At 49.8% G+C, this 15,113-nt stretch overlaps 1 protein-coding gene across 1 annotated transcript in view; it reads right to left on the bottom strand.

The window, feature by feature from the left end:
• Positions 1-15,113, bottom strand: part of SYNE1 (spectrin repeat containing nuclear envelope protein 1) — a 1,959,630-nt gene that overhangs the window by 959,251 nt on the left and 985,266 nt on the right. The window contains exon 64 of the mRNA XM_085611789.1: positions 12,569-12,733. Coding sequence (XP_085467915.1) covers positions 12,569-12,733 — 165 coding nt within the window. The remainder of the gene's footprint in view (positions 1-12,568; positions 12,734-15,113) is intronic.

The following is a 15,113-nucleotide window of genomic DNA, read 5'->3' as shown; positions in this document are numbered from 1 at the left end:
CTGGTGGTACAGATCCCCCCAGGTGTGAACCGCAAGCCTTGCAAGCAGTCTACGGCCAATTTCCTCTCGTGCCACACTCACCCTTGGATCGTGGGCTAAGGCCATACGAGGGGAGTATAGGAATTTTACTTCCATGCGGTCCGCCAGGCGTTTCCAGGCACTGACAGTGCAGTCGACCGTGGTGGGGTCTCTATGGTCCACGCAGGCTGGTGTGTATAAATATCCGGAAGGTTGTTCCGGCCTCATATACCCATCTTCGACTGCCAAGTGCGCCATAAAGGGGGGGGGGTGCAGCCAATAAGCAGCGAAGTGACCTTGTGCGCAATCATAGTATCGTTGAAAATTGGGGACGTCAAACCCCCCTTGGTGATAGGGTAGCATAAGGGTTCGCAGCCCGAGTCGGGCTTGCTTGCCTCCCCAGATAAGACGAGAGATCTGGGAATTGAGGGCGCGGAAGAAATATGCGCCAGGACTATATGGAATGTTCGTAAAGAGATACAGCAGCTTGGGGAGGACCACCATTTTAATCAGTGAGATCCGACCCGCCATTGACAATGGGAGGCGGATCCACTGGGTAATTTTGTCTGTGAGTTGATCCACAACCGTCCCGTAGTTGGCTCTAATCAGGGCCTCCCGATTTCTTGTCACCTGGATGCCCAGGTATTTGATCTCCTCTTGCTCCCAAACCAGGGGATAATCCAGGGGGAACTGTGTAGTGCTGTCCGTCAAGGGGAACAAGGCAGATTTTGTCCAATTTATCTGAATCCCCGAGAGGGCGCCGAATTTAGTGACCTCCCGCAGCAAAGGGTTCAAGTTTTCGCGCGGCTTATGCACATACAGAGTCATGTCATCCGCATATAGTGCAATGAGCAGTTGGCGCTCAGGGTATATGAGAGATCGGTGATTATGATGCTGCCGAAGCTTGGCCGCAAGGGGCTCTATAGCCAGTGCGAACAGCACCGGGGAGAGGGGACATCCTTGTCGGGTCCCCCTGTGGATCTCGAAGGGGGGGGAGCGGGCACCATTAAGCAGCACCATTGCTCTCGGCCGGCAGTATAACAGTCGGATCCAGTCCAAGAAATTGAAGGGCATGCCCATCCGTTCCAGCAAGGCCAGTAGATAATCCCACTCGAGGGAATCGAACGCCTTAGTGGCGTCGAGAAAGACCGCAGCCGCCTCGCTCTTCGGGTCAATATCTTGAATCACCGCCTGGAGAGTGCGCAAGTTATGAGAAGTTGCCCGGTTGGGGACAAACCCGGCCTGGTCCGGGAGCACAAGGCGCTCCATCAGGAGATTAAGGCGCGTAGCCAGGACCTTCGCCAATATTTTAACGTCTGTATTTAACAGCGAGAGGGGCCTGTAGGAATCACAATATTCCGGCGCCTTTCCGGGTTTTAACAAAGACGTTATAAGGGCCTCTCGCATCGTGGCCGGTAGGGATCCCTCCTCTAAGGAAGAGTAGTACACCTGCTGCAGAATGGGGGCCAACACGTGCTTGAAGGCTTTATAGAAGTCGATCGGCAGCCCGTCCGACCCTGGCGCCTTCCCCGACTTCATGGACATAATGGCGTCCGTAATCTCATCTAGTTCTAGTGGATGGTGGAGGAACTTCTGCTGTGTGGGGCCCAGCCATGCTAGCGCGGTGTCATCAAGGTATTCATGTAACGCAATCGGTGCAGTCCGTTGGGTGGTGTATAGCCTAGTGTAGTGTTCCGTGAGGACCCTGAGTTGGTCCGAAAGCTCCCGCTGCGGGGTGCCATGTTCATCCATCAGGGTAGCAACGTAGTTACTGTACCTAGGGGAGCGAGTCGCGGTGGCTAACGCCCTGCCAGGTCTGTCGCCCTCACCATACACTCGGGAGACAAAGGGTCTCCCCAGAAACTTACTCTCCGCGGCAGCAGCCTCCGAGTATTCATTTAGTTTCTCTCGCAGCCGCGCCGCTGTGCTAGGTTCTCGCCCAGTACGCTCCATGTCGCTCTCCAGCTTACGGAGTTCAGCCTCGAGCCTGCGTAAATCTCCGCGTAGAAACTTAAGGACCCCCCCTCCCTTAGCTATGCACCATCCCCTCACGGTAACTTTGAACGCCTCCCAGACTATAGTAAGGCTGGAAACGGAATCTATGTTACGTTCAAAAAAATCCTTTATGTCTTGCTCAAGTTCCGCATGAAACACCGGGTCTGTGAGGTGTGCAGGATTCAGTCGCCAGCTCAGATAAGGGGAGATCGCGAGGGGAATACGCAGGGACAGAAGGACCGGAGAGTGGTCAGAGAAGGTGCGAGCCAGATGAAGCGCCCCACCCAGCCAAGGGGAGAGGCCAGAGGAGAGGAACACGTAGTCAATACGCGCCCAGGTGGAATGTACCGCGGAATGGTGTGTGCCCTGTCGAAGCGTGGGGTGAAAGTGCCTCCATGCATCAATTAAGCGATGGTCTTCCACTATATTCAACAACGCACGCTGTGTGTGCGTGTAGTGTGATGCCTGCGGGTGTGACCTGTCCATCCCAGGCCGAAGTGCAGTGTTGAAATCACCCCCCAGTATAATGTGGGAAATACCTAGAGATTGGATCTTACCCCACATCGAGAGGAGGGCAGAAGGGTCATCCGTGTTGGGGCCATAGTAACAGGCAAACAAAATTGTATGTGAGTGCAGTGTCCCCCAAGCCATGCAGTACCGCCCCCCCGAATCTACCTCAGTGCCCGCCAGAGTAAACCCCATCCCCCGTCTCACTAGAATGGTCACTCCCCTTGCGTAACTTGAGTATGACGAGAACACCCTGTTCGTAGCCCATCGCGACGCAAACGGGGGGGTCATCCCAGGCTGCAGGTGCGTTTCCTGGAGCATGGCGACTGACACCCCTTGCCGAGTCAGGTAGCCGAGGATTTGTCTCTTCTTCCTCGGGTCGTTTAGCCCGCGCACATTCCATGATAGTAACTGAAAGTTCTGCGCAGGGCGCTTATCAGTTAAGTCCCCCATTCCCACGTGTAAAGGCATAAGTGGCATGGCGTCGCAGCTGGCAATTGCGCGTAGCACTCAGTAACAAACTCCAGAACAAAACCCCATTGAACTCCCACCCCCTCCCACCCCCCCGCATCTTGTGCTGAGAAAACAGCGAGCCTAGATGCAGAGCGGAACATTCGACCACCCACTCCGGCTACCCCAACTGGCCGGGTACACATCACCCACCCGTCCCCCCCCCTCCCTATCCAACCCAACCCATCAAACAGAAACAATACAGTAACTACCCCTGCCTGGATGAGGAAAGGGGTACTTTGGGGTGCGCCCATTGGGGGGTCGTGCTCTAGGGGCGCCAGACCTGCCAACCACCTCCCTACTTGCACCCACGGGGACCCAGAGTCACACTAGGCCCTCAAAGTGGGACGGAGGTGGGCGACCGGGCACCAAATGTGACAGCGACCCATCCAAGTGATGGAGGCATAAAACAAAGAGAGGTACCTCACCAGGATGATGATCCGTTCGGGCAGATGTTGTCCCAACAGCAGAGTGAGTCCAAGGAGGGGAAGCAGCCCCCCCGATATGTTCAGTCCTGTTGTTCCATCGGAGAGGGCGACCGGGAGGGCCGCGGCCCGGCAGCCCCCCCAGCCGAGTCCCCGCGTTGCCGCTTGAGGAAGTCTTCCACCTGCTGCGGTTGCTGAAAAAACAATTGTTTGCCCTGATGTGAGACCTTAAGTTTAGCAGGGTACAGCATCGCATATGGAATCTCCCGGGCCTGTAGTTTCTTTTTCACCACAGCAAATTTCCGACGGGCCTCCTGCACCGATGCAGTGAAATCGGGGAAGAAGGACAGCGTAGTGTTGCAGTAGGGCACTGTTCCCATCTCCCGTGCACGCCTGAGAACCACATCCCGGTCTCGATAGTTAAGGAAGCGTGCAATTATGGGCCGAGGCTGGCCGCCAGGGGGGGGGCGGGCAGCAAGGGACCTGTGTGCCCTCTCCACAATGAAGTGTGGAGAGAAGGAGTCCCGCCCGAACAGTTCGGCCAACAGATTCTCGATGAAGACCTCCATTTTCCCGGTGTTGGTGGTCTCCGCAAGGCCCAGGATGCGGACGTTGTTGCGACGGGACCTCGATTCTAGGTCCTCGTTCTTGTCCGCTATTATTTTAAGGAGGCGATCCATTTGGGTAACATGTCGGTCTGTAGAGGTGGCACCGTCTTCCAGCGCGGAGATCCTATCCTCAGTCTCTGTGATGCGGGTGTCGTGCCGCTCCAGTCTGGCCACTACACCGTCCAACCTGGTAGTGATGTTGTCAATTTTAGAGTCTATGGTAGTTAAGCTTTGTTTTAATCCCAGCAGGAGAGACTTCCAGTCTTCATCAGGAGGGACGGCAGCGGATGGGCCAGGCTCGGACGCCGGTGCGGGGGCCTTCTTAGCGTCAAACGACAGCTTGGACTGTCGCGCGTCGTTGCGCCCCATGACGCCCCGTCACCGAACCTGCACAGGCCGTCCCACCAGCAGTCCAGGCGAGGCAGGGGACCCGTCCAGCCCAGGCCGCGGCCCCGCGAGTAGAGAGAGGCGGCGCGGAGTCCCAAACCTGCCGCTAGGATCGTTGAAGCGAGGGAGGCGGCCTATTCAGGCGATCCAGTGCGCAGGGAGCGCGGGCCACCAGCCGGCAAGCACAGGGGGGGGGGGCCTCAGTAGCCTCCGGCCCCCATCAGTCGCGACCCGCACCCGCAGGACAGCAGAGGGTGAGTCCCAATCCGCCCGGTTCCGGCCCAGGCAGCAAGCGAGGATTGGGCAGTAGACTGTCAGGTTAGGACGAGGCCAGGATAGAGCAGGCAAGGGACTCCAGGCAGCACCCGTCCACGGAGCCGCAACCTCCCCGCACAAGCAGCCACAGACGCCAAGGCGGGGGCAGCAGCCGTCGCGGCCCCCCAGGCCGCCTCGCCGGTTCCCGTGGGTCAGAGCCCGCCAATGAGGTCACGCTCCGAAGTCGGCGCGGTCCGGCAGCCAGGCCCCAGACGGAAGGCACCCCAATCGTAGATGTGTGAGGGGGGGGGGAAGGAACAGGATAGCCCCCAAGGCTGCGCCCGGAGATCTCCAGCGGGGTCAGCGGCAGTCACGGGCCCAGGCCGCAGCTAGCGGGGGGTGTGCGAGCAACGAGCTCCCCGGCTCCGCCAAGCCTCGAAGATGTCGCAGAGTCCGCGTCTCAGCACCCGTCTCTGGTTGGGATGGCCACCGGTCTTCCGGACTTCCAGCGTCGATCGCGGCGTCACCAGGCAGCGACGTCCCGCGGTGCGAAGGCCTTGGAGCCCCGGGCTCTCGCAGACCGCGTCCCCCGCAGCGCGCCGGCCGCAGACAAGCCCTCTCTCCCGGCCGGGGGGAACTCCAGCGTGTAACTCCGCACTTCGGCGGGCTCTAGGGTCGTGTCGGGTATCGGGGTGCAGCGCAGGTTCCTGCCTATGCAGCCGTGGAGGTGAGGCCGAGGATAGCCTGGTCAGGATGGCAGGAAGGATCTTGGAAGCGCCCGGTCTGGCGAGAGCCTCACTCGTGTGCGGCCATCTTGGTTCGGCGCCCTCTAGCGCCCCCAAGAAGTTGGGACACTTAACTGTAGATAAATCTTGCCCTCACAACAAGGCCCCTAAGGCAACCAGTACAGCTACACCTGGAGTGGCAAGTCTACAGATGGGATCAACAGTGTGCCCAGAGCAAATCAGGATGCACACTGAAGCAGTTCTAGTTTCAGAAGGGGAAGTTGAGTTTGCCACTGTAGCTGTGTGACCACCCAACTTAAAGAAGTATTTGCAATACCCCTGGGTGAATGGAACTAGGAAAGAAGCTCTGAGGGATACAGGTGCCAGTGTCAATATGGTGAGAGACACACTGGTTTCCCCAGAGCAATACTTGATTGGGAAAACCTACCCAGTCACCAAAGCTGACAGTGTTACCACTAATCATCCAATGGCTATGGTGACATTAGGCTGGGGGAGGGGGTTACTGGCCTGAAATAGGTAGTGGTCTCTCAAAAGTTACCAGCTGCATGTCTGCTAGGAAATGATCTGGAAACCTCAGCCTGGGCTGAAGTTGAGTTGAAAACCCATGCAGCCATGCTGAGTATCCCTGAATTGGTGTGTGTGCAAACCAGAGCACAGAGCAAAAGGTTATTGGGAAGAGGGATTACTGTATGCTGAGGCAAGAAACCCCACTCCTGGAACCATCAGGAGGGTGGTAGTGCCACAGAAGTACTGGGAGTTTCTCCTAACTTTGGCTCATGACATCCCCCTAGCTGGACATCTGGGGCAAACCAAAACTTGGGAAAGGCTAGTTAGTCACTTTTACAGGCCCGAGATGCACCAAAAGGTGGAGGAGTTTGTCAGCTGTGTTACCTGTCAAGCCAGTGGCAAGACAGGTGGCCACCCAAAGGCCCCCCTAATTCCACTGCCAGTGGTGGGGGTGCCCTTTGAAAGGGTAGGTGTGGACATTGTGGGTCCACTTGAACCTCCCACACCCTCAGGGAACAAATTCATTCTAGTAGTAGTGGATCATGCTACTAGGTATCCTGAAGCTATTCCCCTTAGGACTACTACAGCTCCTGCAGTACCCAAGGCCCTCCTGGGTGTCTTCACCAGGGTAGGGTTTCCTAAGGAGGTGGTTTCAGACACAGCTTCCAACTTCATGTCTGCTTACCTGAAACACATGTGGAAGGAGTGTGGAGCGCAGTACATGTTTACTACACCCTACCATCCACAAACCAATGGCCTTGTTGAGAGATTCAACAAGACATGGAAAGGCATGATCATGGGACTCCCTGAAAAACTCAAGAGGAGATGAGATGTCCTGTTGCCATGCCTGTTTATCACTTACAGAGAAGTGCCACAGAAGGGAGTAGGTTTCTCACCCTTTGAACTTCTGTTTGGTCATCCAGCGAGGGGACCACTTTGTCTTGTAAAGGAGGGCTGGGAGAGGCCTCTCCAAGAGCCCAAACAAGACATAGTGGACTATGTGCTTGGCCTAAGGTCCAGAATGGCTGAGTACATGGAAAAGGCATCCAAGAATCTTGAGGCCAGCCAGGAGCTTCAGAAGCACTGGTATGACCAAAAAGCTGCACTGGTTGAATTTCAACCTGGGCAACAGGTGTGGGTTTTGGAGCCAGTGGCACCAAGGGCACTCCAAGATAGATGGAGTGGCCCTTACCCTATCCTAGAAAAAAAGAGTGAGGTCACCTACTTAGTTGACCTGGGCACTAGCAGTACACCCAAAAGGGTTATCCATGTGAACCGCCTTAAGGTCTACAATGACAGGGCTGACATCACCATGCTGATGGAGACTGATGAGGAACAGGAAGCAGAAAGTGAACCTCTCCCTGATCTCCTCCCCTACAGCCCAAAAGATGGGTCAGTAGATGGAGTTGTCTTTTCAGACACCCTCTCTGCCCAACAGCAGACTGACTGCAAGCAAGTCTTGCAACAGGATGCTAGTCTCTTTTCCCTGACCCCTGGTCTGACAAACTGGTGTACCCATGATGTGGACACTGGTGACAGTGCACCTGTCAAAAACAAGATCTATCATCAGTCAGACCAAGTCAAGGAAAGCATCAAAGCTGAAGTCAGCAAGATGCTGGAGTTAGGGGTAATTGAACCCTCTGAGAGCCCCTGAGCTAGCCCAGTGGCTCTAGTCCCCAAACCTCATCACAGGGTGTAAAGAGAGAAATTAGGTTTTGTGTGGACTATAGAGGGCTCAACTCTGTCACCAAGACAGATGCTCACCCTATCCCAAGAGCAGATGAACTGATAGACAAACTAGGGGCAGCCAAATTTCTCAGTACCTTTGACTTAACTGCAGGGTACTGGCAGATTGGCATGGCCTCAGGAGCAAAAGAGAAAACAGCATTCTCCACACCTGATGGGCATTATCAGCTCACTGTGATGCCTTTTGGGTTAAAGAATGCCCCTGCCACCTTCCAGAGGTTGGTGATCCAAGTCCTGGCTGGATTGGGGTCCTTTAGTGCAGCTTATCTTGATGATATTGCTGTCTTTAGCTCCACCTGGCAGGATCACCTGATCCACCTTGGGAAGGCTTTAGAGGCTCTGCAAAATGCAGGCCTCACTATCAAGGCATCCAAATGCCAGATAGGGCAGGGCACTGTGGTGTACTTGGGCCACCTTGTTGGTGGAGGCCAGGTACAACCCTTACAGCCCAAGATCCAGGCCATCCTGGACTGGGCAGCTCCAACAACCCAGACCCAAGTCAGGGCATTCCTTGGCTTGACTGGGTACTACAGGAGGTTTGTGAAGGGATATGGGTCCATTGTGAATCCCCTCAATGAACTTACCTCCAAGAAGATGCCCAAGAAGGTTAACTGGACAGTTAGTTGCCAAAAGGCTTTTGACACCCTGAAAGAAGCAATTTGCTCAGCACCAATTCTAAAAGCTCCAGATTATGCCAAGCAGTTCATAGTGCAGACTGATGCCTCTGAGCTAGGGATAGGAGCGGTCCTATCCCAGACCAATGATGAAGGCCATGACCAACCTGTTGCTTTTATAAGCAGGAGGCTTCTGCCCAGAGAGCAGCGTTGGAGTGCCATTGAGAGGGAGGCCTTTTCTGTGGTTTGGTCCCTGAAGAAGTTGAGGCCATACCTGTTTGGTACTCACTTCCTGGTTCAAACTGACCACAGACCTCTCAGATGGCTAATGCAAATGAAAGGGGAAAATCCAAAACTGCTAAGGTGGTCCATCTCCCTACAGGGAATGGACTTTGAAGCGGAACACCGACCAGGGACTGCCCATGACAATGAAGATGGACTTTCCAGGTTCTTCCACTTAGACAATGAAGACTCCATAAGGCAAGGTTAGTCTCATCACCTTCTGTTTGGAGAGGGGGGGGGGGTTGTGTGAGAAAGTGCCATCTTTCTTGCATGGTATGCCCCCACTTTTTGCTGAATTGCTGATGTACTTTGACTAAGTGTGCCCTGCGCTCCTGCCAATCAGGTACCCATGGCCTGTGTTCCTTCCCTAAAACTGCATGACAGCCTAAACCCAATTGGCATCTCTGACTCCCTGTGACACTCCTAAATTGAGTTTTAGGTGATGCCCCTGACACCAGGAACTCAGATTTGATGGATCAAGAAGAGAGGACAAAGAAAAGCCGCAATAAAAACGAGAACTGAAGACTTGCTGTGGACATTTGGTGTCAAGCCCTGTCTGCCTGCACCAGTCTTGACAATCGTGACCAGTGACTTATCCTGCAGCTGAACAGCTTCCAAGAACCCTGAGAGACTGCCGGCCCACCGCAAATTGTCAGCAATCTCCCTTGGAGCAGAGGAGCCAGCCCTACGCAGCAGCCTCACCTGGAAGAGGAAACTGTGCTCCTGAAGGTCAGATCTGCTCCCCTCACCCAAGTGAAAGGAGACCAGGACCAATCGGAGTCACACAGGACCAATACCTGGGGTACCGGACACCTTGCAGTAAACAAAATCTATGAGAGTGCAATCCGCACTGCATCAATGGGCCGTCAGCAGCACAGAGATGCACTTTCAGAGTGGCCCTGCAGTCCTGATGTTTGCACCCTCAACTGGACAGACCAACAACCGCAGAGCTCCAGGATGCACAGAGCCCAGCCAAACTTTCCACTCTGCACCTGATTGTCCGAGCCTGGGTACTGACAAAACGGCTGTGTCCCCTTGTCCCGAGGACCGTTGTGACCCGAGTCTCCCATTGGGAGCTCCGTGACTTGTCCCAAAGTCCCCCTCTGTGGCCTGTTTCTAGGTAGCCCCCCTTCTTTCCACCCGGTAGAATGTACAGCTCCCAACCAGCACCTCTGCACCCAGACGCCCCAGGGCAGGTAACGAGTAACTGCTAGTGGTACTTTGGATTTTGCCCCCTACAACCCGAAGACCCGAAGGAGACGCCCAGAAACTGACCATATATAACTGTATGCAATATATGCCTTTTCTCCTATAGGAAAGCATTGCCGCGTAAAGATGCATTAAAGTGAACTATTTATTTACCTGTGAAAATTCATATCTAAAAAGGTACTTACTTGATAATGAAGTTCTTGGTATCACAATTTATATAAAAATATAACTTGGTTTTTGTAATTGGTCTCTGATTTATTCTTGAGTGTGTGTCTCATTTATTTCCTCTGTGAGTACAACAAATGCTTAGCACTACACTCTCATAAGCCTAAACTGCTCGCCTGCAATACCACAAAAGAAAGCATTTGGTGTTATCATTTTTGCCTTTGTAAACCAATAAGGGTTGCCTGGACTCTGTACAGAGTGTACCTCGTTTTGGTCCACTATATAAAGAGCCAGCTTCTTACACCAGTGGATAGTGAAAGTTGTTGTGCGTGGTTGTGATGTCATATTGGTGGCAAATTACTTTTCTATGAAGCATCTTGCATTTACATATCAGGAACCAATGCATTTCTAACTCTAGCTCCTCATGTCTTTAGCAGCAGAAGGCAGACTTCCAAGACAGCTGCAGCGACCTACTGCTGGGACTGCTAAAATGAGACCTCATTGTTTGTTAAGTCGTTAAGCAAAGGGCACCCAGGGCCTTATTTCGAAAAATGGTCCACTGTCCCCATTTGCTCGATGGCGCACTTTTAAACATGATGAATGTGCATCTGTGAACTCACGCTGCCCAAGAAGCTGCCCATTCAGTCAAATATAGAGCAGCTACTTCCAAGTCGCCCCCTGACTCCACCCACCTACATGGGGATGTCTGTGGTGTCCATGGTATTTTAAATCTAGGATCCCACCCAATAACCAAACAGCTCCCTTGGCTATCTAGCTTGAGCCCGTCCAGAAGCACTACAAAGTGCGGTTAATGGCACGAAACAGGAGGGCTGAGAGTGACCCAAACACTACTAGGCCATGTAGTTGTTACTGACTCTATCTGGATGCATGCTGCCTTCACGTTTTGACTCAATAAACACAGATGTCCACTAGCTGAAAGGAATCTCAAAGTCACACGCAGCAAAAGGAAAAGTGAACAATTAGGGAACCTACCTGTCACATTTTGCACAGACAAGGCGTTTGTGGCAATCTTATACAAAATACATTTTAAAGTCTTTTCATATTGTCTGTTTAAACGGGGCCAACAAATAAAATTATTCAAACTGTACAAGCATCTAAAACCATTTTACCCATTAAAACTATTATTCCATTGTCACTAGTGGGAACAGTAATTTATGGAGCAATTTCTTACAACCTTTACTTATCTCTCAGTTTTAATTAAGATATGCTATAAAAATACTAAAGCAAAATGAACATATGAAAATCAGGGGTAATGCCACTCAGAAACAAGAGTGGGATGACTAGTAATGGCTTTTCTGTAATGGTGCAAGAGAGAGTTGGACTAACTGAGGTTTGAACAGACACCAAACTGTCATTTCTTCAAGGTGCTTGCAGAAAATGCATTTGAGTTTGTACTTTTCCTAAATCTGCCTCTGATGAGGAAAATGCAATCAATCTAAGGTCTTTACTCTTTTCATAACATGAGCCAAATAGATCTCACCACCATTACCAACAACATTACCTTAGCACTATGATTCTCACCACCAAATTACTGCCACCATTACCACAATCATTTCTACCATTGCTTCTACTAACTCCGCCATTACTATTACCACCATCATTACCACCAGGATCATCATTGCTGTCACCACCACCAGTAACATGGTCGCTATCATCAGGACCACTATTACCACCAATACCGTCATCCCCACCATAACATAACATGACATAACCTAAAGAAGAGTAACGTAGCATAACAATGCCCATTTTTAATGCACATATAGTCCTCTTAGGGCATCTTGCTGCTGATTAACAGATGTTTTCATCCCAACTCAATGGTAATTATAGTGCAATTACCATTACCACCACTGAATTATCACTACCATTACAATAATTATCACCACTACTATTGCCAGAACCACTATAACTGTCATTATCACCACCACCATTACCATTACCACCATCACCCCACCACCCTTACCATCAGTTTCACATCACCATTACCACTACTTCCATTACCACTGATTTACCACCAACACCAATGTCACCACCACCACTGTCATCATTATCCCCACCTTCAGCATTATCACCACTACCATAATAACCTCCATTATCACTACTACTACTTTTGCCAACATCACTCTAACCTCCAAATCTACTAAAATAACACTACCACTATCACAATGATATCATTACTACTATCACCATATTAATCACCACAATCAACGCTACACCATTCTTACTATAACCACTGTTGCCACAGCACTTTTACCACCAACACCACTACTAGCATTTGCACCTGTGCTACCAGACCACCATATTGTCACTACTAACACCAATATCTTTACTACCACCATTGTCTTTGCACAATGCTTGTTTTGTGTATGGAGTGGCAAGCAGAGATGCCATGTTCTAAACATGGAGATATTTGGTCTGACCGTCAAAAAGTTATCTTTAGGACCAGAGGTCTAATCTTGGCTTTGACACTTTGCCTATTGCACACCCTTGTGTTGACAATTATACTTAGCTGCAGGTTAGTTTACTTAGCTTTAAAAATGGCTAACACCATCAACACTTCAGCATTAACGACGCACCTGTAAATCCCTGAGCGTTGTTTCATGCATCTGAGCGTCACCCTCAAGGTGAGACAGACAATCCAGTTTTTCTACTTGTTGTTGCAGCCATTCCTCAAACTCCTTCAGCCCCTGTTGATACTCTTCATGTAGGTTGACTAATTTCTCTGCCTTGGCAACTGCTTCCTGTTTGTAAAAATATTGAGGCAATGATGTTTCAGATGCTGAGAGAAACATTCAGATGCAGAGAGAAACATTAATTTAAATGATTTTTTATATTCCTTTGAACCACTGAAATGACATAAATCAAAAGAACTCAAGTTATGTGCAGTATCTTTAGGAATGTGAAACTATGTTCGGAGATGTAGAGCCCCTCTCACTGCAAAAAATGCTACAAGGCAGTAATTAATCTGCAGGAAGTCATTAATGTGTTTGGATCAGCAGTAATTAACCAGTTAACATCTTGCAGTTTTGATACTCAGCTGACACATATGCAACAAGAGAGCTAATAAAGTAATTATCATCTCTATATAGAACAATTGTCTTCACAATTCGGACCTGCTGTTTTGGGTATATTCATGTATTAGGTCTTAGTGTTAAAGAGAAATCAAAACCTTAGGTAATCACCCCATTTTTAAGTACAAGAATCAGCTGGATCATCGTCGGGCAGGTTAAGGCTGAAGAAGAAGATAGGGTCAGCCACAATGACATTGCTGGATGATCTAAGACTAGAACTTGAGCAAGTTAATGCCATCTCCCTTCTTTGATTAGATTTATTCACAGCTTTCACCTCAAAGGAACACCAGATATTAGTGGTAGGATTGCAGGGAACAGTTGTGATCTAGTGCTGTTCCTTTCTTTCATTTCAGCAATCTCAACAATAACTTACACAATATATATCTCCTGTCCCACTGCAGTGTGGCATTTAGCAGGGACCATAACTGTCACCACTGTTCTTTAATGTCTATATGTACCCAACGATAACTGATTTAATCCTTTGGACTCATGGCATAAAGTTATGCCAACAATATGTAAATAAGGCTTAATGTCTTTGCCTTAAATTAGAATGGTTGTAAACAATAAACAGTTTAATGTTTTAGAACAAGCCCCACCTGAATGCAAACAAAAACTTATCGTGTAGTAGTAGGTAAGCAAAATCACACTTGTGGTGCATCCTTCTGAAAATAGATCACATACTTGTCAAGATCTGGTACAAGAAGACTAGAATCTGAGAGTGATAATATAAAAAACTCTTGGTTTGTGTTCATATTTCTAGCCTCATGAAAGCATGCAGATTTCTACCTTTCACTCCAGGAGTAACTGTTTCACTAGCTGGCTCACTGTAAAGGGGAGAGAGCAAATGTGGCATTTTGTGTTGTCCAGTATAGATTTCTTAAATGCAGTCTGTTTGGGTCTATCATCTAGTATGTCTCCAAAGACTACAAAATTCAGCTGCCCACCTTTTGATGGGTTCAGAATACAAAGGCCCTCTGACACCTATGCTGACATCCGTCAGCTGGTTACCAGTCCTGCAAAGGTTTCAGTTTAAGATCCTCTGTATGGTGCAATAATTATTCTGCTAGTGCTGCCAGGTATCACAGCAATGAAACAGGATATATTTTCTGCCTTTCTGCTTTGTCAATGTGTCAATTATCCATATGGGGGTAGGTCGTACTTTGTAAGTGATGAAACAGAATAACATTTTTGATACAGAGGATGCCAAATGTTTGCATTTGACAACAAAACACAGATTATGTTTGATAAAAGGGCATAGGATATCCTCCTTAGGTTTCGCCGGCACAGCGCTTGCGCTGTGCTTGTGAAAGCTGCTGTATTAAATATATCAAAAGGGGCTTACCTCCTGCCCTTGCTTTTCATTGGTTCCTGTGCTTGCCACTTACTTTTCTTCCATTTCTATTGGCTGTAGCATACTATTTTCTGCTGTTTCTGTTGTGTGTCTCTTATCAGTTTCCTAATGCTGAAGTACTGTTTTCATCCGCTTTTGTGTGTTTTGGCTGCACAGCACTGGTGCTGTGCTTGTTTTGTTTGTCTTCCGCTATTTATGTAATCTCCTTGTTGCGGTCTTGTTGCCGACAAAGGTCTGCGTTCTAGTGCGCTTCTCTTCCAGTGTGCACCTTGTTCTCTTGTTTCTGTAACTTTCATATATTACTACACAAGGCTTGGAACGTATTGTTCTCCAAGCCTCGCTTTCAGCCCTGAGGCCCCTCCCTCGCAAAGCCTCCAAGTCATTTGCTACTTTAATTAATTATTACATGAGGCTTGGAACGCATCGTTCTCCTAGCTTCGTTTTCAGTCCTAAGCCCCATGCTCCGTAAAGCCTCCAAGTAATTTCCTATCCCTGCTTGTTAAGCTTTCATGGACTCTTTTACAGCAAGGACAATTACGAAGATGGTGTATATCACAAAAACCTCAAATTTGTTCTCACTTTTTAAGTACCCGAATTTAGAATAGGACATACATTTAGAAAGGCAACTTTCATATTCATACGGGATAAAGTGTTTCATTTGCCTAATTTCTCATGGGAATCAAGAGACCTTTCAAAAAG

This window comes from Triturus cristatus, chromosome 6 (assembly GCF_964204655.1).
Source record: "Triturus cristatus chromosome 6, aTriCri1.1, whole genome shotgun sequence".
Taxonomy (NCBI): domain Eukaryota; kingdom Metazoa; phylum Chordata; class Amphibia; order Caudata; family Salamandridae; genus Triturus; species Triturus cristatus.
Note: the sequence above shows the minus strand (reverse complement) of the source record. Positions and strands in the feature narration are given on the sequence as shown.